General features: G+C 36.9%; 2 protein-coding genes across 3 annotated transcripts; both read left to right on the top strand.

The window, feature by feature from the left end:
* The first annotated feature begins 353 nt into the window (after nt 1-353).
* Nucleotides 354-3,112, top strand: LOC18442788 (Tetratricopeptide repeat (TPR)-like superfamily protein). The gene has a single exon (XM_006853001.4). The coding sequence runs from the start codon at nt 672-674 to the stop codon at nt 2,814-2,816; it is 2,145 nt and encodes a 714-aa protein (XP_006853063.1). The 5' UTR covers nt 354-671; the 3' UTR covers nt 2,817-3,112.
* A 3,291-nt stretch (nt 3,113-6,403) lies between these two features.
* Nucleotides 6,404-10,425, top strand: LOC18442789 (protein CURVATURE THYLAKOID 1A, chloroplastic). 2 transcript variants are annotated; one of them, XM_006853002.4, is made up of 5 exons: nt 6,404-6,640; nt 7,649-7,743; nt 7,826-7,933; nt 8,023-8,094; nt 8,187-8,421. In XM_006853002.4, exons 1-5 carry the CDS (start codon nt 6,499-6,501, stop codon nt 8,253-8,255), a joined length of 486 nt encoding a protein of 161 aa, XP_006853064.1. In that variant the 5' UTR covers nt 6,404-6,498; the 3' UTR covers nt 8,256-8,421. The 2 variants fall into 2 exon arrangements, with proteins under 2 accessions (XP_006853064.1, XP_088708602.1); XM_088852476.1 differs by lacking the exons at nt 8,023-8,094; nt 8,187-8,421 and adding an exon at nt 9,887-10,425.
* The last annotated feature ends 14,179 nt before the right edge of the window (nt 10,426-24,604 follow it).

Below are 24,604 nucleotides of genomic sequence, written 5' to 3'. Positions count from 1 at the left end.
GCAAATCTATTAACTTTTAAGAATCTTGAAAATAGAGAGTCCAAACAAGGTGTTATAAGATGCACTATCTTTAGGACTTCAATTTTTTTTTCTTCAATATGCATACATCTCAAGGTCGAGATCTTCATCAAGTTTTTTATCTCCAGAAAACTTCTTTTCTATTGGATTTCTCAAGTGCACCTTACTTTTCTATTCTGTATCAAAAATGAAACATGATTTATTTGATTTATGCGTAAGTTTCCCCAAGAAAAAGTAAAGAAAAAAGAAAGAAAAAACCTAGATTATTTTTAATTCGGATGAAATAATATTTTTTTGGAATAAAATTTCCTTCCCTTTTCATTAACAATGAAGAACCTATTGTTTCTTCCCAGCGGTTCCGAAATTTCGTTCCATTTCCTTCTCGTGGTTTTACCAAATTTCGGTGTACGCCGCGCACCCCGCAATTCGAAATATCGTTCTGCCCCGCGCCCGGCAATTCCCTCGGAAACTTGAGCCCTGGAACCTAAAAGCTCTCTCTCTCTTGTAGAGCCTTAATTCTCAGTATCTCTTAAAAACATTATTTGAGAGCGATGCTTAAAGGGAGAAGACGCCATGGAAGACTCCATCGGCATTGGCTTTTTGAACGAACTCTGTAACATAAAGTGAGTCCCTCCACCACTACAATCCCTTTCATGGCCGTAACCACCCCAACGTCTCTCCTCGGCCGCCTTCTCGACCATGTCGGAAACAGAAACCTCAATGGAAAACCCAAAATCATAAAACCTGACATTCTCTCTCTACTCTCCTATGGTCGTCTCAAACAAGCTCTCGGAGTCCTCTTCTCTATCAATAAACCAGTGGACCAATCCATTTATGCTCACTTTCTCCAACTCTGCACCGATAGAAAGGCTATTAATGAAGGTCGAAAGGTGGAAATCCATCTCTTGAAGTTTCAGATGAACCCCTCTGTCTTCTTACTCAATCGAATTATCGAGATGTATGCTAAATGTGGAAGCATGACTGATGCACTCCAAGTGTTTGATAGAATGAGAAAGCCCAATGGGGGATCTTGGAATGCGATGATATCTGGTTTTGAGTATTTGGGTTTTCATGAAAATGTGCTTGATTATTTTTGGAGCATGTACGGACTTGGGATAAGGCCCAATCAGGTGACTTTTGCCTGTGTTTTAAGTGCTTGTGCTTCTTTAATGGCTTTGGGACCAGCTCGCCAAGTCCATTGCCTGATCTTGAAATGGGGGTTCTTTTCAAATGTGGTTTTGAGCAGTTCCATTGTTGATGTTTATGGAAAGTGCAGAGCAATTGAAGAAAGTAAACGCGTTTTTGGAGAAATTAAAAACCCGAATAATATTTCATGGAATGTGATAATTAAGCGGTGTTGTGAAGTTGGTAGAGAAGAAGAAGCCTTGGTTCTTTTTTTTCAAATGCACAGGGCAAAGGCCAAGCCTATGAATTTTACTTTTGCTAATGTACTCTCTGCCTGTGCTAGTACATTGGGTATTGAAGAGGGGTGCCAAATTCATGCTCTCTCTATAAGGCATGGGCTTGACGTGGATGATTATATCACAAGCTCGCTTGTTGATATGTATTCAAAATGTGGATTTCTCGAAGAAGCTAGACGAGTATTCGATAATGCACATACGAGGAATGTCATAACGTGGACTGCAATTTTGTCTGGTTATTCAAAGCATGGGTTCACTGAAGAGGCGAGAAATTTTTTTGATGAAATGCCCCAAAGAAATGTAGTCTCCTGGAATGCTATGCTGGTTGGTTACACCCAATTGTGTCGTTGGGAAGAGGGGCTCGACTTCTTTAGTAAAATGAGGAGAGAGGCCTGCGAAATTGACCATGTGACTCTTGGGTTGGTTCTCAATATATGTGCAGGTCTCACTGATCTGGAATTGGGGAAGCAAGTCCATGCTTTTGTTAACAGACATGGGTTCTCTTCATATCTCTTCACCTGCAACTCTCTTCTTGATATGTATGGGAAATGTGGGAGCTTGAGAAGCATGGATCGATGGTTCTTTGCAATGGCTCAGAAAGACATTGTATCTTGGAACTCATTCATGTCTAGTTATGCTCGACATGGACAAAGTGAAGAGACGCTAAGGATATTTGGGGAGATGGATAGAGATGTGAAGCTAAATGAATTCACTATCAGCACTGTTTTGGCTGCATGTTCAAACATTCTCTCTCTACAGCATGGAAAACAACTCCATGGTTACACAATAAGGACTTTTCTCGAGAGAGATATAGTTATCAGAGGGGCACTTGTAGACATGTATTCTAAGTGCCGGTGCCTCGATTATGCTCTCAAGGTATTTTATGAGGTATGCTTGGCAGATATAGTGCTATGGAACTCTATGATCTCCGGGTGTGCTCATAATAAAAGGGGCAAGGAGGCCCTTGAGCTATTTGAGTTGATGCAAGAGAGTGGAGTGAAACCGGACAATGTGACCTTTGTTGGAATTCTTGTTGCTTGTATAAGTGAAGGAATGGTTGATATTGGTAGGTGGTTTTTTAATTCGATGAGTGAGAAACACTGTGTTATACCAAGAGTGGAGCATTATGCACTCATGGTTGAGCTTTTTGGTCGGAATGGTTGCATGGATGAGCTCAAGGATTTTATTGGGGCATTGCCTTTTGAACCCACACCAGCAATGTGGATGTTGGTTTCCGAGTGTTGCAGGAATCATGGGGATACAAGGTTGGGGGAGCTGGCTTCACAGCGCCTCCATGAATTGGATGAGATAGGATTAAAGCCCATTAATTCTGCTCCCTGTGAAACCGACTTGGGGCTTCGAAATTCTTTGAACTAAGATGAAGCAAGTGCAAATTTGTTTGGATGATTGATTGATGATCTATATGTGCTGTTATACTATAAAAAGAAAAAGAAAAATGTCTGGGTGATTGAGTTGCATGCATAAAACACTGAGCAATGTAACTTGAAAAGTCATGGCTGTGAAATTTGGGCCTCTCTTTGATTTTGTACAAGTACACTGTACCATACTTAACATGTTCATTGATCGCTTTAGATCAGCTTGTATATTGTTATCCTGCACCACCCAAAAATGACTTTGTCATGGAATGAGACTATGTTTTTATCTCATCAAAACTAGACAAGGCACAGGCTTGCTGATCCACATCTGTCTCCTCCAAATGTATGTCAAATGCGGTAGCTTGTTAGATGATCACTGGCATTTTGATCAGATGCTGCAGAAACAGTCTCTTAACACAGTCCTCTTCACTCTTACATGGAATTCCATTATTCATGACCTCGCAAAATGTGGGCAACTTGTGGAAGCACTGGCCCTTTTCCATTCAATTCTTGAATGGGAGCCATTTTCTTTTACTGCATTGATGAATAGGTTTTTTTACCACGGCCAGCCAAAAAAAGCTTTATGTCTTCCAAGAGTCTCACCCCGTTATGGGCCTGAGAAATGGCCCATTTATATTTGCTATCACTCTCACAATTTCTTCTGAATTATTGGCTTTTTATCTTGGCAAGCAAGTCCGCTCCCATATCACAGTAGCTGATAGGCCTGTATGAGATTGTTTTGGTTAGCTCAAGTGTAGAGGAGGTGGATATTGCTTGTATCCATGATTGAACCATATGAGTATTCATTATCTGCATTGATTTTAGCATATACAGACTGTGGAAGTTTAGAGAAATTACGACAATTGTTTGTGCTTAATGATAGCTGGATACATTCAGATTTCAGAACAGAGAGAGAGAGAGAGAGAGAGAGAGAGAGAGAGAGAGGCTTGGAACTTTTCATGGACATGCAGAGAGGGAATAAAGCCTGAATCTGCAACTTTCACCAGCTCTTTGAGTGCATGCGCTTACTGGTGCTCATAAACTCGGCTAAGAACTCCATGCCCATGCCTATGCCTATAAAATGGGAGTGATCCATGACATTATAGTCTCGAGCTCACCTAGCAATATTTATCCCAAGTCTGGACTATAACAATGTGCATGTGTCCTCTTTAGCAAGCTCAATAAACCAGATGCTGTGCTTCTCATTTCTTTAATCACTGCTTGCTCCAATTGTGGGAAAGCAGACATGGCCTTGCAATATTGAAACCATGCCTAAAGGGAGCTTAATCTCTTGGAATGCTATGGTTGCTGATTATGGCCAAAATAGCTCAGCTCATTAAAGCTTTGAAACTATTCCATGAAACTGCAAATTTTATAGCCGAGGATGGATGAGATCATTCTTGCAAGTACAACGAGCTCGTGCCAAAATTTGTTCTCTCTCGAGGTGTAAATGTTTTCCTCACACACACTCAGTGAACTCAATGTGGAGGTGTTAAAATCCCAATCTCCTATAAATGACACCTTCATTTTCATTGAATTGAGATGGCATCAAGGGGTACAGGAAACTATTTCTGATGTTCCAGTATATTTCCCTTATTGTCATTGGGAAGGACTGATTCAGTCGTTTTTCGCTCTTCGGTTTCTTTCTTGCCCAGTGACACATACTATAGTGGAGAAAGAGGCTCTTCTAATCTGATCAAGGTAACTTTTTTATTGTTTTTTTTTGTTTTTTGTTTTTAATATAAATTCTGTTCAAGGTACTTAATTGTAAATTACTTTTTTAACAGTCTTCTATCAGGTTTCCCTCTCCTTATCCTTCTCTCCACCCCCAAAACACCTCCTCATCGAAGAAATCCTAATCAGTCATGCCAGGGTCTCTCATGTGCACTGCATCGATATACCTCGAACTCCTTTTAAATGACTGTTAGCAGTATGAGAGAATCGCCTCGGTTTTTTGTTTTTCCATTCTTCAACAGTTCCGACTTCTCATCTTGGGATCAACATATTTGGGCAGCTCCTTCTCAGCAGCAGTTGTGATCGTTTTTTCTTTAGCTGAAGTATCGCTCTTTTGAAGCTTTCGAAAATTTTGAAGCTACTTACGCAATTTAACCAAACTTTCAGAGGTTTCTATGCTAATTTAGAGATCGCCAAAAAACTTCTGATTGTTGCTCTAAAGCAGTATTCAAAAACTTGGATGAGTCTGCACAACCAAGAAAAAGGCAAGAAATAGATAAAAAAATAAAAATTGTGAAAAAGAAGAAAGAACATAAAAGAGGCTGCAGAAATCCTCAGTTGTTGAAAAAATTATATCTTGAAAATATGAAAATTTTTGAATCACCTTAAAAACTGTCAACATCATTTCAATGAATATTTTGGTGGTGTTTTCCATATATAAATATTCCGTGGTTTGTATACCTTTAAACAATACCCCCAAATTTTACTTTTAATATAATTTTGGTATAAAAAATTCTTAGACTAATTATAAAATCTTAAGATCCAAAATTGGTTCAAATTGTAGAAACGAAAAACAATCTTCGAAAACAAGAAATGAGAAACAAAAAATTGTAGAAACGAAAAACAATCCACGAAAACAAGAAAAGAGAAACAAACGCAAAAGAAAGAGACAACCAACCACAATACAAAAATATACGTGTTTCGACAATATGAACGTATGGGAGATGAAAGACAACCAACCACAACGTAAAAATATATGTGTTTCGACAATGTGGATGTAAGGGAGATGAGAGCTTCTTCAATATCGAGTCACAACAAGTTATTTGATCGAATCGCAACAATATATATGGAGTCCCAGATTGATGGTACAAATTAACTAAATACCTTTCGAATCCAGATATTTCGAATCCCATATACGGATATCCAAAATTTTCCTTAAGGTGTGCCGCCTCGAACCGCCGTAGGGGCCAAGTTAACTGAGTCTATCTAGCCGGACACTCCTTCGGGCTTCAAGCCGCCCATCGGGCCTTCGGCCCTTCGGGCTTTTAACGGCCTTCTGGAGACAAATCTATTTCTTCAAAATACAAGACATCAATTCTCAAAACAAATCTAGCAAAACTCGGACTTGACCACAGTCGATTCCTAGGTGAACTATGCAATAGGGCCACAACCCAACCCTAACACCACAACCCAATCCAATAGGATCTAGGCGCGGCTTTGACTTGACCGTAGTTGATTCCAGGTGAACTGGGCCCAAACTCTACCTTTCAGCTCCAATAACCGTGTCGGAACCAATGTTCGCTTCAGAGTCTTCTTTAGTTTGTTTGGTGATAAAAATGAAGCAATTCGGTGCTTCGTCCGATTCGAGAGAAGATTATTTGGATGTTTTTTTAATTCAATGCAATAAATTAAATATTTATATATAAAAAATATAAAAATAAAAAAAATTAAAATTAAAAATTAAAAATTAAAAAAAAAATAATTTTTTTATATAAGTATTAGTTCCGTGTTCTAGGCTTACCAACCAAGGGTATTTTCGTTCGCCACTTAGGTCTGCCAAAAAAAGAAAAATATCAATTATTACACGTGTCCAACAATGGCCCCCAAATTTCTTACCCCTTCTCTATCACTGCCATTTCCAGTCACTCGAAATCAACAAGCACGAGACTTGGGAGTTTGGACACAGAGCTCTAAATTTTGGTTCTCTGGAGGCAAAGTGCATCAAATCAATGGCTGCAATGGCGGCTTCAATGGCAACACTTCCCTCATTGCTCTCCATCCTCCCTTCTTCTCCTCGTTTATCTCACTCCTATCTCTTCCCCCTCTCAAGAAATTCAATCTTCAGAGGATCAGCGGTTCCCAGAGAGCTTCGTAATTCTCTTCTCTCGAAAATCTGTTCTGGTTTTTCGATTATTTTTCTCTCTCTACACTCTTTCCCCTTTAATTTTCAGTTGTAGATGAGGAATGTAATATTCGGTATAGCGTGGTTGCATTTGTTTGCAATTTTTTTCTCTACAAGCTGTTTCTCGATTTTTTGTAGTTCTCTCTGATACATTTTTTCTCCATTTTTGCAGTCCTGATACGAATGAAGTGTTTTCTTGATATATATTTTTCCAGACTCGTTATATATTTATATTTACATCTCTTTCCAGTTTCCTTGGTTTACATTTTTGTAGTGCTAAATACAATTGTTGTGTTTTCTTTAGTGGCAGAATAAATGAGTATTTCTCCAAATCTTCACTTTCTATTAGTAAATTTTCCTTCAAATTGATTTTCTCACTTCATTTTTCTCCATTTTCTCTCTCTGTATGTATGTAAGTACATTGTTTCTCCATTAGCTCTGACCCCCCTAAACATGGCAGAACTAAGAGATTAACATAATTAAAAGGGAAGAACCAAATTTCCTAACATTTATTAAACAAACGCATAACGCGTTAAGAAGTAAATCAGCATGTCAATTCTGATTTCCAATCCAATAGGGTTTGCCCAACTCCATAGGTTATCAAAATTTCCACCTGTAACATTAGATATTTTAGTAAGCTTATCTACAATTTCATCTTTATTTTCTCTAATATTGACAGTATTAAAGTTCCCATTTTTTTCGTAAGTACTTGCTCATCAACGGTATGTTTTATGTCATAATAAGTGGATCGAACTGTAATCATCATTCTACCTTGAACTGGTTCCATAACAAGGTCCTGTAGTCCCTTAGGAGTTATTTTTGCGATTCTTCATAGATGGTAGATTTCAAGCAATCTGAGATGCCCAGATTCCTTTGGGCAATACAAAGCAGAGGAGAATATGTCATCCTCCTGTTACATTTCTGTTTCCTTTGAAGCACTTAGTAGGAGTACTTAGCCATTTCCTTTCTCATTATAGAGTTTCAAAAGAGTGCTTTGTCGCCCATTAGAGCCAGTTCCTCAAATGACCCCTCAAGTTCTACCGAGGACATCTTATCAGATTTAAAGGAGAAGGTAAACTGAATCCTCCACTAATTTTTGCTCTTTATGATAAAAAAGTTTGCTCTTTTCTCTTCTCAATTAAGAAAAATTGCAGTGGGATGCAGTCGAGAATAAAAGTACAGTTCTGATCTATGGAGGAGGTGCACTGGTCGCACTATGGCTTTCTTCTGTGGTCCTTGGTGCCATTAACTCTGTTCCTCTGGTATGTTTTTACCGTGTTTTCCTTTTGTACGTATCATTAAATTTGAAATGTTCTCTTTAAACATGTTCTTGAATTATGCTTGCGCTCAGCTTCCTAAGATTATGGAGTTAGTTGGACTTGGATATGCTGGTTGGTTCATATATCGCTACCTGTTGTTCAAGGTAAATTGTGATAGCATGCTCCAAAAGACTTAAAACTGTTTTATAGGAGTAGAACACTATTTTCTCTAATCACATGGATTTCAATTTTACAGTCAAGCAGAAAGGAACTGGTTAGTGATATTGAAGAGCTGAAGCAAAAGATAACCGGAAGTGGCGAATAACTGGAAAAATTTCATTAAATTAATATCCAATGTATGCCGTATTTCAAGCCTTGTATCAAAGTTTTGTAATTATGGGGGATTGAATCATTGCTTATGTTTTGCATCCATGACTAAACTTTCTCTTTCTTCATTCCCTGAATAAATCTTGATTGAAATGCTCTGCAAATCACCAATTATTTTCAAAATATCGGCAGTAATAACCCAACAAATGACAGGCCTTTCTCAAACTGACAACATTTCTCAAAAATTATGCCTGTGCAATGTGTCTTATGCCTGAAAGTATCCATTAAGTTCATATAAGTTGGCCAAAAGTGTAAATGCTCACTTCTCTTCATCCGATTATTTCTCTAAGGATCTCGTGAGCTAGATGCCCAATTGGGGCCTCTCTAGACATTGAAAATTATTTTATCTAGATTTTATTTCACCCCTACCTCTGTATCTCATTTCTATTGATGCTGCTTGCGATGAATTATTTTATTTAATGTGTTATAAGCATTTGGACATACTAGAAGTTGTAGACTACCTTGTTTACTCAAAGAATACTTAGAATTTTGTCTTAGATATTCGTTTTAGAAATTATAAATTAAATGGGATTGGGGAATATACTACATTATCCATTGGAAATAGTAGTCACTGTGCCTTAGTTGTTTTTGTCCCCATTCTGATATTGTAGAAGAAACAATTGTCTTATGGTTCTTGGTAAAATATCAAATTTGTCGACGATTAGCACTGATATAAGATTATTATAATTTGAAATTAAAAAATTGTGTTGGTCTTGTTCAATCATTTGGTACTAGCATGGATACTCACAATGACAAAAATTTAACTAACCAAGGCATATCAAATTCATGGAGAATATATGTGTCAATCATTTCCTACACATGGAGGCACAATTCAGGGGGGAGCGCATGTGTAGTATGATCTACACATGCATGTCATCGATTTGGACCCATATGTTTAAATATTTTTGAAGTAAATTTTACTATTAAGAAATTGTGATTTAATTCTGTATATATAGACCTATGCGTATTGTAGGGGTGTCGCAATATATAACTAAGTGTGTTAGATTCTTCAAATTTGAGACACAAATGCTCATATATGTGTCCTTGTGACAGCTGATATCTTATATCTGTAACATTTATTGCTAAATACTTTTTTTGCTCATAGGGTTAGTGTCATTACCAGTGATAAGAACATCATTTGCATACCAAAGTTCATCTTTCTAACTATCCGAGCATCTTACGGAAGAAAATGGGTAATCACTGTCTCTCCCTCTAATTCCTCAACCAACTTGAAATCAAATATAGGTTCTTTTAGATTAAGTACCTAGCACTGATCAGATTGAGAACAAGTAGTGTTACATATAGATATCACTTGTGTGAGATGTGAAGAAAACTATGTGCGCGCTAGCTGCGAAGAAAACTACATGTAAAATAGCAAACCAACGAATGCACTTCAGCAAGAAAATGGACGCACATTATTATCTTTAGATCCTTATGATGGAGATGCCATTCATGACAAGCTACATCTAGTGTAAGACATGCATGGTAAGAATTAGGAAACTAGAGTATGTTGCCTTATGATCTATATTACAAGCGAGGTCCCATGATAACAGAGAGTCGCATGTGCAGTCGATTTGAGGGGACAACTAGGGCAAGTGACAAAGGTACAGTGGTATGCACAGAAACTGAACCTTCGAACAAAAACTCGAGGTGGTCACTTCACTGCAGTACAGTAATAGAAGTAGAAGATGAGGAAGATGCCTGTGCTATGGATACGTGATTCTGTGATCGAGTTGCTTCAACTTTCAAACTTATCAGCAGATAGAAGAGATCCTAGCTGGTCAGTGAAGTGTTCTGTTGCTTGATAATAGACCAAGTTCTCAGAGGTGTTCCAAAGAGTGATTCATGCAGAAGCCAAAATTGTAGATAGAGTAGCACAGGAAGGTGGTCAGGTGGGGTGGACCATAAATCTCTTGTAAAGAAAATCTATTGACGGTATTATCTCCTAGGGAGGATCACTTTACGGAGGAATCAACTCAAGTGTGATTTTTCACTGATCTCATTATATTGGCTTTTGTGAATTTATAGACCTTGGGAATACAACCGAACAGCAGTCAAGGTATAGTAATTACCAGTTTCTCATAAAGTTCAAATGTTTTTGTGGTTAATGTGTCGTTTTAAGTAATAGGTTTCAAAAACTCTTTTAGTAATAGGTTTCAAAAACTCTTTTAAAGTGCAGAAACCGGAACCTTAAAAGTTGGATCCCGTCAGGATCATGTACTTAACTGGCTAGAAAGAAAATTAGTGAGACAATAATACGAGTATGAGAAATAAAGCATAAGAATTAATACGTCATAAGAACACAAATATTTATGTGGTTTATCTCAAGGGCTACATCCATGGGTAAGGAGGCAGACAAATTCACTAAACTATGAGAATTACAAGATTTAATTGTAAGGAAATACAATCTCCCAAATAGACAGATCAAAGTATCTGTCCCTTTCTTCTCTTTTTCTCTCTACACGGAAGAGCAATAGCAAAAAGAGATCTTACCTATTAGGGATTTCCCTCCCTTGCCTTTTCTTTTTTCTGCAAGATAATTTCCTGAAGGGATTTCTCTCTTTGCTTTTCTCATTAAGAGGATTTCTCTCTTTTGATTTCCATATATAATGTTTTATATAGGATTTCTTGAACTCCCAGCAAACCACAATGTCCTAGTTTTTGTTAACTTAGTTATGTGAAGATATTGATTCCCTAGGATGTAAATTCCGGCAAAAAGGGAAACAATATCAATCAAGTCTCTACAAAATAGGAACAAGCATAATCATACACATCCTTTTCTTCAAGCCAATCTTCATTTAGGGAAAAACTTCAAAGGAGTGGTGATTGTGGTGTCACTAACCAGGAAAATCCTTACGGTTGATAATTTGACGAAGAGAAGGAAGACCCCATCAAATGTTTTCTTAATATCCAAAATGGATGAAGAGACCATCGATTGACTCTGTTAGCTTCCCGGGCTGTTGCAAATGTATGGGAGTGGCTTTTACAGGTGATAAATATGCAATGACTTGGCTGTAAAATCTTCCAACAATTGTTTGATCAATGGTAAATCTTCCACTGACCAATCAATGATATAAACAAAATCCAAACATTCATTCTAGAGGATGCAAAAGACTGGGCTTTGGTTTTGCATGAAGAAAATTTCTTTCAGAATGTTTGGCAATATCTAGTCATAACATTAGAAATAAGAGTTAGTGGGTATTTAACCATAGATGAAGTAGGGTTGAAGTTTTTGTAGGATAACAAAGTTAAATTTTGATAGAAGTTCAGCTAAGAGCTCAGGTGTCATAACGATGAGATGGGAGTGATAAGATATTTAATTGGGGAGAAGTCTTGTTTTTCGGTCTAGTTCGGATTTGTACATCAAATGAGGTAGATGCAATGGCATTACTGTAATGAGTACGACAACTTGATCTTGCCACAAAAAAAAAAATTGAAAAAATGAAACAAAAGAGTGCAACAAATGGATGGCATCGAAAAAGTTGGGGTTTGGAGTTTTTTTTTGTTTTTGGGGGATGGGATGGTGATAATAGCATAGGCTTCGAATAACGTTATCAGTAACAACTAAAGAAGATTAATGTATCCCATGGAGACTAGAACCTAATTTTGACCAAATTTAGCATAATATTGGTATGAGAAATGTCGAAAATACACCCTCGTAGGGAGAGTAATGTACTTGCAAGTGTCAACTCACACCAAATTGTGAGAATCCTGAGCAAATAAGAGCATTTTGATAATTTAGTCACATTTAAGTGGTCTGCCCGAATGAAAAGATACCCTTTGTTGTTCAAGGCACCATGCAATTGTCAAATAATAAAAATGCTCCTATTTGTTTCGGATTAGTAGCATAGAGACTCATTTTTTTACCATCGTGAGCCCTGTCGACTCATGTTGTTAACTATGAATAACTAGGGAAATTTTCGTCATTTGCTTAGGCCACTCATGTAGGGAAAAATTATAAAAAATACTCAATGCGTGTTGAACATTTGAAATCTAAACACGAGCAATTTGGTTACTGCTTATCATCATATTTTTTAATGAGTTACCTTGAGGTACTTTAGTAAAATGAAACTTGAAAAGTAACACTCTTAATTATCGCTATCAACACCAAACTAGATTGCTCGGATCGATTAGTTGGACCATCATCATATTTTTTAATGAGTTACCCTGAGGTACTTTAGTAAAATGAAACTTGAAAAGTAACACTCCTAATTATAGCTATCAACACCAAACTAGACTGCTCGGATCGATTAGTTGGACCATCAATGGGTGCCTCAGCCTATTCAACGCAAAGCAAAAATCATGTTTGGTAAAAAACTAGGCAAAATCAATGTTTGATTTATTTGGCTGACCGGATCAATCGGTTTTGAATGGTCTGAGTTGTTAAGTAAAGTTGGGCATTCATTTTTGTACCATATTTTATACTTTTTTAATTACTATTCCTTTATTTTTAAAATATCTTCTTCAATTGTTTCAACTGGTAGCCAAACCGGTTTTAACTAGACCATAATGTTAACTAGGAGTCCATAATTAATTAACAGCTTTGGAGTGTATTTGTTTTGGTAGAGCTGTTCGGTAATGGGAGTAGGGCTAAGAATTTACTTGTTTTGGATCCGAAATCCAAATTTTGGACCCTATTCGAATTTGGGTATGGATCAAAAAATTGGATCCGAATCCAAAATTTGAATCTGAATAGTAATTTGGATTGGATCGAAGTATAGGTGGATCCGACCCAGTTATTAAAATAATATATATTATTTTATATATACATATATATTGTATAGAAATTTTTTTATATTTTTTTATATTTAATAATATATAAAATAATTTTTTGGATCCGATTAGGTCTGGATTCGAATACGGAACTCATATATACTTTTTGGATCCGAAACCTGTTTCCAACCCCTTCTCAGCCTTAAATGGGAGACCAAAGTTCCACCAAAACATTTCCCATGTTTGTTGTTGGAGTGTGAAAGCCGCAAAATAGAAGTACGGCACTCCACGCTCAACGTCAAAAGCTGCAATTTTAGAAAGGGGGAGGAAGCCGCCACTTCCATGATTTGTGCCGCTCTCTTCCATTCATCAAACACATCCTTTATGATTTTATAGGGTAATTTGAAGCTTCAATTCACTCCTTATGTGCTAGAAAAAAAAAACATTGGAGACCCAAATTTATTTTCTTTTTTCTGTTTAAGGAATATATATATATATATATATATATATATATATATATATATATATATATATATATATATATATATATATATATATATTAATAATATTAACCACGAATTTCATTGCCTCAAGGATAAATAGAATATTAACCACGAATTTCATTGCCTCAAGGATAAATAGATTGGAAAATTATGGGAAATATGAGATCAGTAACGATGGTTGGTGAACTTCCCCTTTGGCTAACGCATCAGCCTCAGAGTTACCCTCTCTATAACAGTGCAACAATTCCAAAGAATAAATAATTAAAATAGAATGAATTTAATAAAAAAAGCCCCTTAATCTCCACAATGGTTTCACGTCTCTTTTTTCCTATGAAATAATATTTGCAGAGTCTCCTTCAATAATTTTATAGCCGTCAATATCCATTAGCAATTTAAGACCCTCCAATAAACCCTCTGCTCGGCCTCATTTACTGTTGTGCGACTACATGGTCCTGAAAAGGTCTTTGAGACACATCAATTATGGTCTCGGATTAGTTCATCAAAGCCAGCTGGTTCTGGATTGCCCATGGAGCTACCATCGAAACTGAGTTTGAGACTTTCCAACGCGGGTGGTCTCCAAATGGCATAAATCTTATTCGAAATTCTTTTTAACTTTGTGACCTCCAAGGGGTTTTGGATGACTTGGATTTTGGGGATGCCACCACAATCTTTGTGCACCCAGAACTAGTCTACAACCATTGTAAGAATATTTGATTTTAGAATATCCACATCCATGCACACTCCTTCAAAGGCTCTTTGATGCAGCCATGCCCCTTTGTGACTACGCCTCAAAGAACCCAAGAGGAAAAGAAAAGGCAATGACGTAATAATGAGAAATTATTAGGGTTATTTATTAGGATTATTTTAATTATTCTTTTGTTTGGAGAATGCACAGGGATAATTAGCAAGACAAGGGTTTAGAGTTTATATTGTGTTTATCTTATGTCGATTAAGTTAGTTTGAGGGATACAATTAGGATAAGGGTAAATTTAGAAGAGAGTTTATCTTTATCAACAATAACCAACTTGAGAGTTTTTTTGGGTAAAACATGAGATGGAAAACGTGGCTATCTAGAAGCTCAATTTTGGCTCGTGAATATAAGAGAGAAATTTTGGCACGTGAATATGAGAGAGAGAAAATAGGGATAGGTGTAGAGAGATGTTTTTTTTATTAGTTATCTTATTTTAGTCTATTTAAAGAGACACCTCATTTCATTGTAAATAAATCTATGAATTGAATAAAAATTGGTCTTTTGAAAAGAGATTGTTTTGGGGGTGGGTTCCCTTGTAGACCTTTAAGAGAGTGTATTTTTCTCTCAACCTTCATTCTTTTTATTGTCAATTTTCTGGTTTTATTCTCTCTATGCGTCAATTGGTATCAGAGCGAGTTCCAATGGCTTCACAAGAGACACCCCTCGATGGATTAATGGTATTGACTGGATTAGTTCAAGTCCTAGCAGAGAGAGTAGACCAATTTATGCCTGTAGCTGTGAAAGTCAATGAGCTTGCATAAAGGTTCGTTCAGCTTCAGGATGGAAGGAATCTAGAGATCGACGTTGGAGGTCAAGGCAACAGAGATGAAACAAGTATGCATCTTGTTTCTAACCAACCTCGGGTGGCCCCGGCTAATAACGAATTCAATGAATGAATTATTCGGTTGTTGAAAAGAGAAAGAGCACTTGGAATAAAAATTGATATTCCAAAGTTCCATGGTCGATTGCATGCAGATGATTTTCTTGATTGGCTAAGTAAAGTAGAGAAAGTGTTTGAGTACAAAGATATTGCAGATCACAAAAAAGTAAAATTAGTAGTCACAAATTTTCTGGCCATACATTGGTTTGGTGGGATGATTTGCAATAGGATCGTCTTTGACAAGGCTAGGAAAAGATTAATTCGTGGGAAAAGGTGAAGACGAAGATGCACCGAAAATTTTTACCAGTAAATTATGCCCGAACTTTGTACCAAAGGTCTCAAAACTTCAAGCAAGATGAAAAGTTGATAAGTGATTACACTGAAGAGTTCCATATTTTGACATCTAGGGCAAATTTACAAGAGTATGAAGATAAAAAAATAAATTGTTACTTGAATGGGCTAAATTAAGGCATTTATAATGAATTGGCCTTCAAAGATGTCTATAAAATGTCTGATGCCTATACTTTGGCCCTCAAAGAAGAGAAAATAGTCAATCTGTGCCTTGGAAGAAACAATTCAGTGACAAGAGGCTCTACTTCAATATATGGGCAACAAGCTTTAACCTTTAGAAGAGACCACCTATAGGGCGTAGAAACTAAACCTCTCATAATTTCCCAACTAGGTCAAACCTTAATATGGGGAGAGGTGGTGTTGGGAGAGGACTGGGAGCACCTAAAAAACTTGTAATAATACACAAATAGTGTGCTTTAAGTGCTAACAGCTTGGACATAGGTCATTCAATTGCCCCTCACGTCAACCTCCTGTCAAAGTTAATATGGCTGAAGAAAATTATGTGATAGTGGGAGCAGTGAAAACATTGTGTCTAAAGAGATGGTGGCTAAACTTCAATTAAAGGAACATAAACACCCACACCCATATCACATCCAATAGTTCACGAAAGGAGGTGAGTTACCAGTTCTTACTCGTTGTTTAATCTCTTTTTCCATTAGTGCTAATTATAAAGATAAAATGTAGTATGATGTAGCACCTATGGATGCATGCCACATATTACTTGGTAGACCATCGCTTTATGATCATGATATGGTGCATAAAACTAGGCCAAACACTTATTCTTTTGTTAAGGATGGTATTAATATAATACTCTACCCAATGAAGCAACTTCGTATACCCAAATCTACTAAAGATCAGGGTTCAAAGTTGTTTAATGTGCAAAAATTAAAAGGGGACAACATGGACATGAATTTGATTTATATGTTGGTTGCAAAAAAAAATTATGCACCGACTGCAATTCCTAGGTCTCTTGAACCTCTACTTAATAAGTATTAAGATTTGATGCTTAAAGAATTACCTAATGGTCTTCCTCCAATGAGAAATATTCAGTATCACATTGACTTGATGCCCGGATCTAGCCGACCAAATTTGGCCCATTATCGAATGAGACCAATGGAACATGAGGAGTTGCACAGACAAGTTGTTGATTTGCTTAAGAAGGAATTGCTTCGAGAAAGAAGGTCATCATGTGCCGTCCCTGCATTATTGACTCCAAAAAATGATGGGTCATGGAGAATATTCATGGATAGTCGGGCAATCGACAAAATCACAATCAAGTACCAGATTTCCCATACATAGGTTCGATGATATGTTAGATATGTTTAATGAAGCCAAGGTTTTCTCAAAGATTGATTTAAGGAGTGGGTACCATCAAATTCAGATTCGTCATGGAGATAAATGGAAAACCACATTCAAAACTTGAGATGGATTATATGAGTGGCTTGTGATGCCATTCAGCCTTTCTAATGCACCAAGCACATTCATGTGCCTAATGACTGAGGTACTTCGTCCTTTTATTTACAAATTTGTTGTGGTATATTTTGATGATATCTTAGCTTTTAGCGCTAACCCACATGATCATCTTAACCACTTGGAATAAGTTTTTGATGTGCTAAGGAAGGAATCACTTATTGTGAATTTGAAAAAATGCTCATTTATGACAAACAATGTCGTCTTTCTAGGGTATATTGTTTCATCTAAGGGAATTAAGGTGGATCAAGAAAAGGTAAAAGCCATAGCTGAGTGGCTGGTGCCAAAGTAACTCACTGAGGTGTGTTATTTTCATGGCCTAGTGACGTCTTATCGTCGATTTATCAAAAATTTTAGCTCTCTAATAGCACCAGTGACTGATTGTATGAGGGCTGAAAAGTCTTCATGGAGTCCTGCTGTTGAAAAAAGCTTCACTCTAATTAAACAAAAGATGATGCAAGCACTAGTACTTGCCTTACCAGATTTTTTTAAGGTGTTTGAGGTTGAAACTGATGCAACAAATGTTGGCGTAGGGGCAGTTCTAAGTCAAGAGGGGCGACCATTGGCCTTCTTTAGTAAGAAATTGAATGATGCATGTAGGAAGTATTCGGTTTATGACCTCGAGTTTTATGCAGTGGTGCAAGCCTTACGCTACTGGAGGCACTACTTGATTCATAGAGAGTTTATTCTATACTCAGATCATGAAGCACTTCGGTATTTGAGTTCCCAGAAAAAGTTGAATGTGCTATATGCTAAGTGGATGACCTTCCTTCAAGAATACACCTTCCTATTAAAGCACAAGGCTGGAATCCAAAGTAAGGCAACTGATGCTTTAAGTAGAAAGGTAGTGTTTTTTAGAACTTTGTCTATGGAAGTGTTGGGGCTTGAAGTGATAAAAGATCAATATAAAGTTGATCTAATTTTCAGCAAGGGCCTTGAAATGTGTGTTGATGGGTGAGACCCTATGGGTGAGTATCTCATGCATGATGGTTGTTTATTTAAAGGTGTGCGGTTATGCATACCTGATTGCTCCCTAAGGGAGAAGATAATCATGGAGCTTCATAGTGGGGGTTTGAGTGACACTTTGGGAAGGACAAAATTATGATTATGGTTAGAAAAAAATATTTTTGGCCACATATGCAACGAGATGTTGATTGATTTGTGACCCGATGTCGAACTTGCAAAGTATCTAAAAGTCACACATAAAATACAGGTCTTTATACTCTTCTTTCTGTTCCAGATGCCCCATGGGTTGATATTTTTATGAACTTTGTTCTTGGACTTCTACGTACCACACAAGGTATGGACTTTTTTTGTTGTTGGTGATCGATTTTCCAAAATGGCACATTTTATTTATTGTAGAAGAACTATGGATGCTACGCATATCGTGAATCTCTTTTTCAAATATATTGTAAGGCTACATGGTGTTCTTAAGTCTATTACATCTGATCAGGATACAAAATTTTTAAGTCATTTTTGGCGCATTTTATGGAAGCGCATGGGAAACAAACTTCAATTTTGTAGTGCCTATCATCCTCAAACAGATGGGAAGACTGAAGTAATAGGAGCCTTGGTAACCTCTTGAGGAGTATTGTTAGTAATAACATATCTCAGTGGGACCTCGTTTTACCTCAGGATGAGTTTGCTTGCAACAATTCAATAAATTGATCTACAGGAAAATTACCATTTGAGATTGTTAATGGGCGGATGCCTAATCATGCGCTGGACCTAGTGCCATTACCCATACCAGGCAAGATACGTGATGATGCAAATACTTTTGCTGAGCATATTCAAGATTTGCAAGCCCAAATCAAGAAGAAGATTGAGGAGAGCAATGCAAAGTTTCAAAAAGCCTCAAATGAACATAGAAGAGAGAAGATTTTCAAGGAGGGTGACTTAGTAATGATGTATTTACGAAAAGAAATGTTTCCGTTGGGAACTTATAATAACCTCAAGTTTAAGAAAATGGGTCCTTGTAGCATCTTGAAGCAATATGGGAACATGCATATAAGGTGGAATTACCAAAGGCATTAGATATCTCCCTGATATTTAATGTTGCTGACTTATTTGTGTTTCATAGAGACCCTCTAGAAGTCGCAGAAGATGTAATTGATATGATGAAGAAATTATCAAAGAAGAAAGATGAGGAAATTGAGCAAGTTTTGAAGACTGAAAGCTTCTAAACTTGAAAGGGTTCCTATCACCAATTTCTAGTCAAGTGGAAGGGCATGCCATACTTTGATAGCACGTGGATTTCTGAGCCAGAGTTCAAAAGAGTGGATACAAACTTATATCGTATATATACTGAAGCCAACTCGCCGGGGTTGAGTTCCTTTCAACTGGGGGGGAATGATGCAGTCATGCCCCTTCGTGACTGCGCCAAGAAGGGTCGCAGAACCCAAGAGGGAAAGAAATGACGTAATAAGGGGAAATTATTAGGGTTATTTATTAGAATTATTTTAATTATTCTTTTGTTTAGGGAGTGCGCATGGATAATTAGCAGGGCAAGAGTTTAGAGTTTATATTGTGTTTATCTTGTGTCAATTGGATTAGTTTGAGGGATATAATTAAGATAAGGGTAAATTTAGAAGGGAGTTTATCTTTATCAACAATAACCAACTTGGGAGGATTTTTTTGGGTAAAACATGAGACGGAAAACGTGGCTATCTAGAAGCCCAATTTTGGCACGTGAATATGAGAGAGAGAGAAATTAGGGATAAGTGTAGAGAGAATTTTTTTTTATTAGCTATCTTATTTTAGTCTATTTAAAGGGACATCTCTTTTAATTGTAAATCAATCTATGAATTGAATAAAAATTAGTCTCTTGAAAAGAGATTGTTTTGAGCGTGATTCCCTTGCAGACCTTTGAGAGAGGGTGTTTTTCTCTTAACCTTCATTCTTTTTGTTGTCAATTTTCTGTTTTTATTCTCTCCCTGCGTCACTCGTCTATTACGTTCTCTCACAATATTCCATATAGATCCCCATATAATAGAATCAATCTTTGGAATTTCTGGATGCATCCATTGTTGAAGGATATTCATTGATTGAAGAGTGTGGTTATGTAGTTGAATCAACTCTCTACCCAATTCCATGGATTTTGGGAAAAAGGGCAGTGCAACAAATAGTTCCATAGTTTCATCATTTTGCAAGCAAATAAGGCATCCATTTGTTAAAGTAAATCATCTTTTTCGTAGAATGTCTACTGTAGGAATCTTTGTTAGATCCCAAAGAAATTTGTTTTTTGGTAAATCATCTTTTTCGTAATTTTTTGTGGGGCTCTTTTGGGGAAGAGAGGAAGTATCACCTCATTAGATGGGATAAGGTATGTACCTACAAGAGTGAATGGGGTCTTGGATTGAGGCGTTTATCTCTTATGAGTGATGCTCTGCTGAGTAAGTGGTGGTGGCGTAATATTTTTTCCAAAGATCAATTGTGGTGCAAAGTGCTTAGATCCAAATATGGCGTGGACCAATATAGGATGTGGATTAAGAAGGGTAGTGATAGGGAAAGTACATATTTTCTGTGGAAAGATATTTATACTTTTAAACAAGTGGTGGATCGCAATGTGTTGTGGTTGCCTGGTTCAAGGACATCTATTTCTTTCTGGAAGCATAAGCTGTTGGGTACCATGCCGCTTAGGTATGTTTACCCTCTGTTATTTGAGAAGGTTAGTTGTCCTCAAGCTACGGTTGCATATTTGGTGGAAGTGGGGCTAGACAAGGCTTCTTGGAATATTTCTTTCCCTTATAATCGAATTCAAAATTATCTCTTTCAGTCACTAATAATGTTGCTACGGAATCTTAATATTGTGATTATTAGGCCGCAACTTTCAGATGAATTTGGTGTTTTCAGATGATGGGGATAAACTTGACATTATCAGAAAATGTTTTGGGCGTGATTGTTCAATTGGATGTAACTTTACCAAAAACTAGAGGAATGATTTGGAAAGTCGTACGTGGAGCAATTTTATGGGAAGTTTGGTTAGAAAGAAATTGGAAAACCATTGAGGGGGTGGCCAGTTGCTTTGATAAGGTTATCAACAATATCAAATTATCCCTTTGGTCTTGGATCTCAATCACTAAAGAAGGGAGTGGCATCACAAAAACTGATGTTATGCTCAATCTTGCTCATCTTTTTCAGTTGGATATACCCAGAATCCGACCATGTGGTAGACGGAAGCCATTTGATATGGGGATTCTTAAGTTGAATTTTGATGGGAGTTCCTTTGGGAATCCGGGCCCTGCAGGCTTTGGTGGAGTTATTCGTGATTGGCATGGGATTGTTTTACTTGCTTATGCTGGTTCATGTGGGAGTTTTGGAAGGTTTGAAATTGATTCTATCAAGATTCTCTGGATGTGGGTTTGTGATAGAAGGGGACTCGCTCAATGTGTCAAGTGGTGCAACAAAGATCTATGCATTCTATGACAGTTGAAGTTGTTGGGTTTGCAAATTTACGACTTGCTGCCCTTACTGACTTTATCCTTCCAACATGTCTATAGAGAGGCAAATTCATTAGCGGATTCTTTAGCCAGGAGAGGTGTTTCTTTGCATGAGTTGGAGGTTGCTAATGACTTTAACTATTTGATGTAATTTGCTGATGACTTTACCTCTTTGATGTAATTTACTGATGACTTTACCTCTTTGATGTAATTTGTTTTTGTCATAAATAAAGTAATAATTCTTGTCAAAATAAAATAAAATAAAATAAAAAAGTTCTTCGAAATAACTCTTTTCTAAATAGATTGAACGTTCAATACACTCCTACAAGAACATGTTATACAAGCTCAATTGTTAAGATAGAGTCAACCAAATTCTCTTTGGTACAGGGAATAAGGAGTGGGACCAAAATGTATAAGTTACTGCAACTCGATACCCAAATCATTTTGGTACATTTGGTTCCCGTGAAAGTATTTTCTAGAAAATAATTTCACATAAAAAAATTCTCTCATGTGGTTAAGTGCAGGAATATTTTCATGCCAATTGGTCTTAGTATATCTTTTCACATCAATTGACAACTAATTGATGTAAAAATATTTCCACACTTAACCACATGAGAGAATTTTTTCATATGAAAATGTTTTATGCAAAACAAATTCACGTGAACCAAACATACTTTTTTTTCAAGATCACTATATATGCTAGGGCTGTGTCCATCAAGGCTGGCCCAAGCCCAACCCCATGTCCAAGCCCAAGCGCACCAGATGTGAGAACATTTACCAAAGAGAAGTGATGTGACGCAACCATTGTATTACACTATGAGAAAACGGTGAGTTGGCCAAATTTTAGCCTTTGGATTCTTCTGAATCCAATAGGTGAGATTAAGACCTACTTTATAATAAAATTTGAAAACCCCAAATCTTTGTGATAGTGTTCCTCTATCTCACGCTCTTCTCTCCACACTGTTGCCTCTCTCTCATCATCTCCACCTCTCTCTCTACCAGCACGCTCTCCTTTCCCTTCACTCCACTCACTCTCTTCCTCTCATCTTCTCCTCAATCTTCCTCTCTCTCTTCCTCTCATCTTCTCCTCAATCTTCCTCTCCCCACCATTTTCTCTAATCCTCTCTTTCTCTCTTCTTCCCTCTCCAAGCTTTCTCTCTCTTCTTTCCTCACTCAATTTCTTCCTCCAAGCTTTTCCTCTCTCATTGCTCCCCAAAAAAAAAGTGGACTTCAGATCATCAACAAACTCATAAGCTTCAAATAGCCAAATCAATATGGCTCAAGAACCCCAAGCAAACTTTGATGGTGGGCATTTGGTGCGATTTTGGTGTAGAAAGTGCATTTAGCTCCAAATAGCCAAATCAATATAGCCAAATCAGGGCTTTTGGTATTGATTGATCGATTTTTCTGCAGTTTTCTTGTATTTTTGTTATACTTGAATCAATAAATAATGCAGATGGAGGGCATTTGTTCTTTAATTTCATTTATTTATGTAGAGATGGCTTGTGAGCAATGCTCTATTGTTTTATTCTAGGTTTGGGATTTGATACTTTGTGGTTTGCATTGTTTGGTTTTTTTTAAAATTTTTTTGGATTGCTTTGTTTGAGTTTCTTTTGAAGAATGAGTTGTTTTAATGGGATGGAACTATTAGTGGGTATCTTTTTTGTACTAAGACTTTGAGATTTTCAGAAACTTCTGAAGTTATTTGTATTGAATTTAAGCTAAAAACTTGTCGCACTGAAATATCATGATTTTGAGAGGGATTTTTCAGAAAAATCATGGTGGCACTAAAAATACAATACCTGATTTAACTTGGATTTCATATCGTTCCGATTTTAAAAATCCCCAGAAATTATGTGAAGCTAAAAACTTGACGCATTTGAATGCCAATTGCCACTAAAGACTACACTTCAGATGCAAAGATTCAGAAAAGTTGAGTTTTGCTTCTCAGAGGGCAATGCAATTTCTTTTTGGAGACTTTACATATGCCACCAAATGCACAACTAACAGTTCTGCTTCTCACAGGCAATGCAATTTCCTTTTTTTGGTTATTACATCTAACACGATTTTGTTATTTATATTGCTCTAAATGTGAACCAAATATTCTTGTAATTAGGGGACAATCGATTAGTTTTACTTGAGATAATATATTGTAAGTCACAATTGATCTAAAAGGTCCCTACTGAAATTCACAATTGAGACATAAGTCGATCACATTTCTTTGAATTAGGCCAAATAATTAAATGGTGAGCTTACCATCTCAAAATACTATGTTGTACATAACATGGAGACAAGAAAGCCATCATGTTGCCTAACTTCCCTGTCGAAAAATACAGGCCCCAACATGTGTGTCAATGCATATTCCATAGAAGAAAAATTATCGTAGGGTCCATTCTAAAGGAACAATTCAGTCCTACTTCATCGTTGTATGGTGAATGCCGTTTAGGCCTTTTTTGGCAACTGAGAAAGCGATTTTTCTGGAGAATCTCTGATAAACTTCAAGCCTAAGAAAAACGTAGAAATAGAAAAACCCTTAGGGTAATTTGTCTGTAAAATCCAGAGAAAGCTCAGGCTACTGTGAGTTCGGAAATTTGGCTTTCGAGCCGAAACCTCGAGAAAACAAGCACCTAAATGGGCCTCAGCCTTACTCTAAAGTAGAATTTTTTTTTGGGAAGATATGGTTTGATACGTCGCACTTCAAAGAGTGTTTATAATTGTGAAGGTATTGGGTTGATTGTATTTTCTTGAAGTACAACATTTACCCTTGGATCAGCTCACTTCTAAGGATGATCAATTAGGATTTGTTCGACATAATATCGAAATGAATAGGGCAATTTAGCGTCAAGCCAAAATATAATTCAATTCAAAAAATGCCAAATCCTAGTGATGGTACAGTACGTGACAATGAACATCTACAAACTTTTAGTTGAATTTGTAATATTTTCAGCTCCAAAAGATCTTTGCCATATTGGAGAAAGAAGAAAGAGCTATATCTTGGAGAAGAATACGAAAAGAGCTATGTCTTGAAGAAAAAAGAGCCATATCTTTAGGGGTGGCAATGGAACCAAAACTGAGACCCTATGGATAGACCCGACCACGGGTTTGGGTACGCGTCCAACTTTTGGACCCGAAAAGTTAGGTCTGGGTCATCCAGCTGGACCTGACCTGAATAATTTGGCC

The sequence above is a fragment of the Amborella trichopoda genome, chromosome 1, assembly GCF_054954075.1.
Source record: "Amborella trichopoda isolate Santa Cruz 75 chromosome 1, AtrichopodaSantaCruz75HAP2 v2.0, whole genome shotgun sequence".
NCBI lineage: Eukaryota > Viridiplantae > Streptophyta > Magnoliopsida > Amborellales > Amborellaceae > Amborella > Amborella trichopoda.
The sequence above is the reverse complement of the archived record's forward strand: the minus strand, read 5'-3'. Positions and strand labels throughout refer to the sequence as shown.

What these genes read in the sequence shown, in the direction of transcription:
- LOC18442788 (XM_006853001.4), top strand. Translation starts at nt 672, where the DNA reads ATGGCCGTAACCACCCCAACGTCTCTCCTCGGCCGCCTTCTCGACCAT.
- LOC18442789 (XM_006853002.4), top strand. Translation starts at nt 6,499, where the DNA reads ATGGCTGCAATGGCGGCTTCAATGGCAACACTTCCCTCATTGCTCTCC. An exon ending in TATCAGATTTAAAGGAGAAG is followed by an intron (nt 7,744 to 7,825) that starts GTAAACTGAATC and finishes GAAAAATTGCAG; the next exon opens with TGGGATGCAGTCGAGAATAA. An exon ending in CCATTAACTCTGTTCCTCTG is followed by an intron (nt 7,934 to 8,022) that starts GTATGTTTTTAC and finishes GCTTGCGCTCAG; the next exon opens with CTTCCTAAGATTATGGAGTT.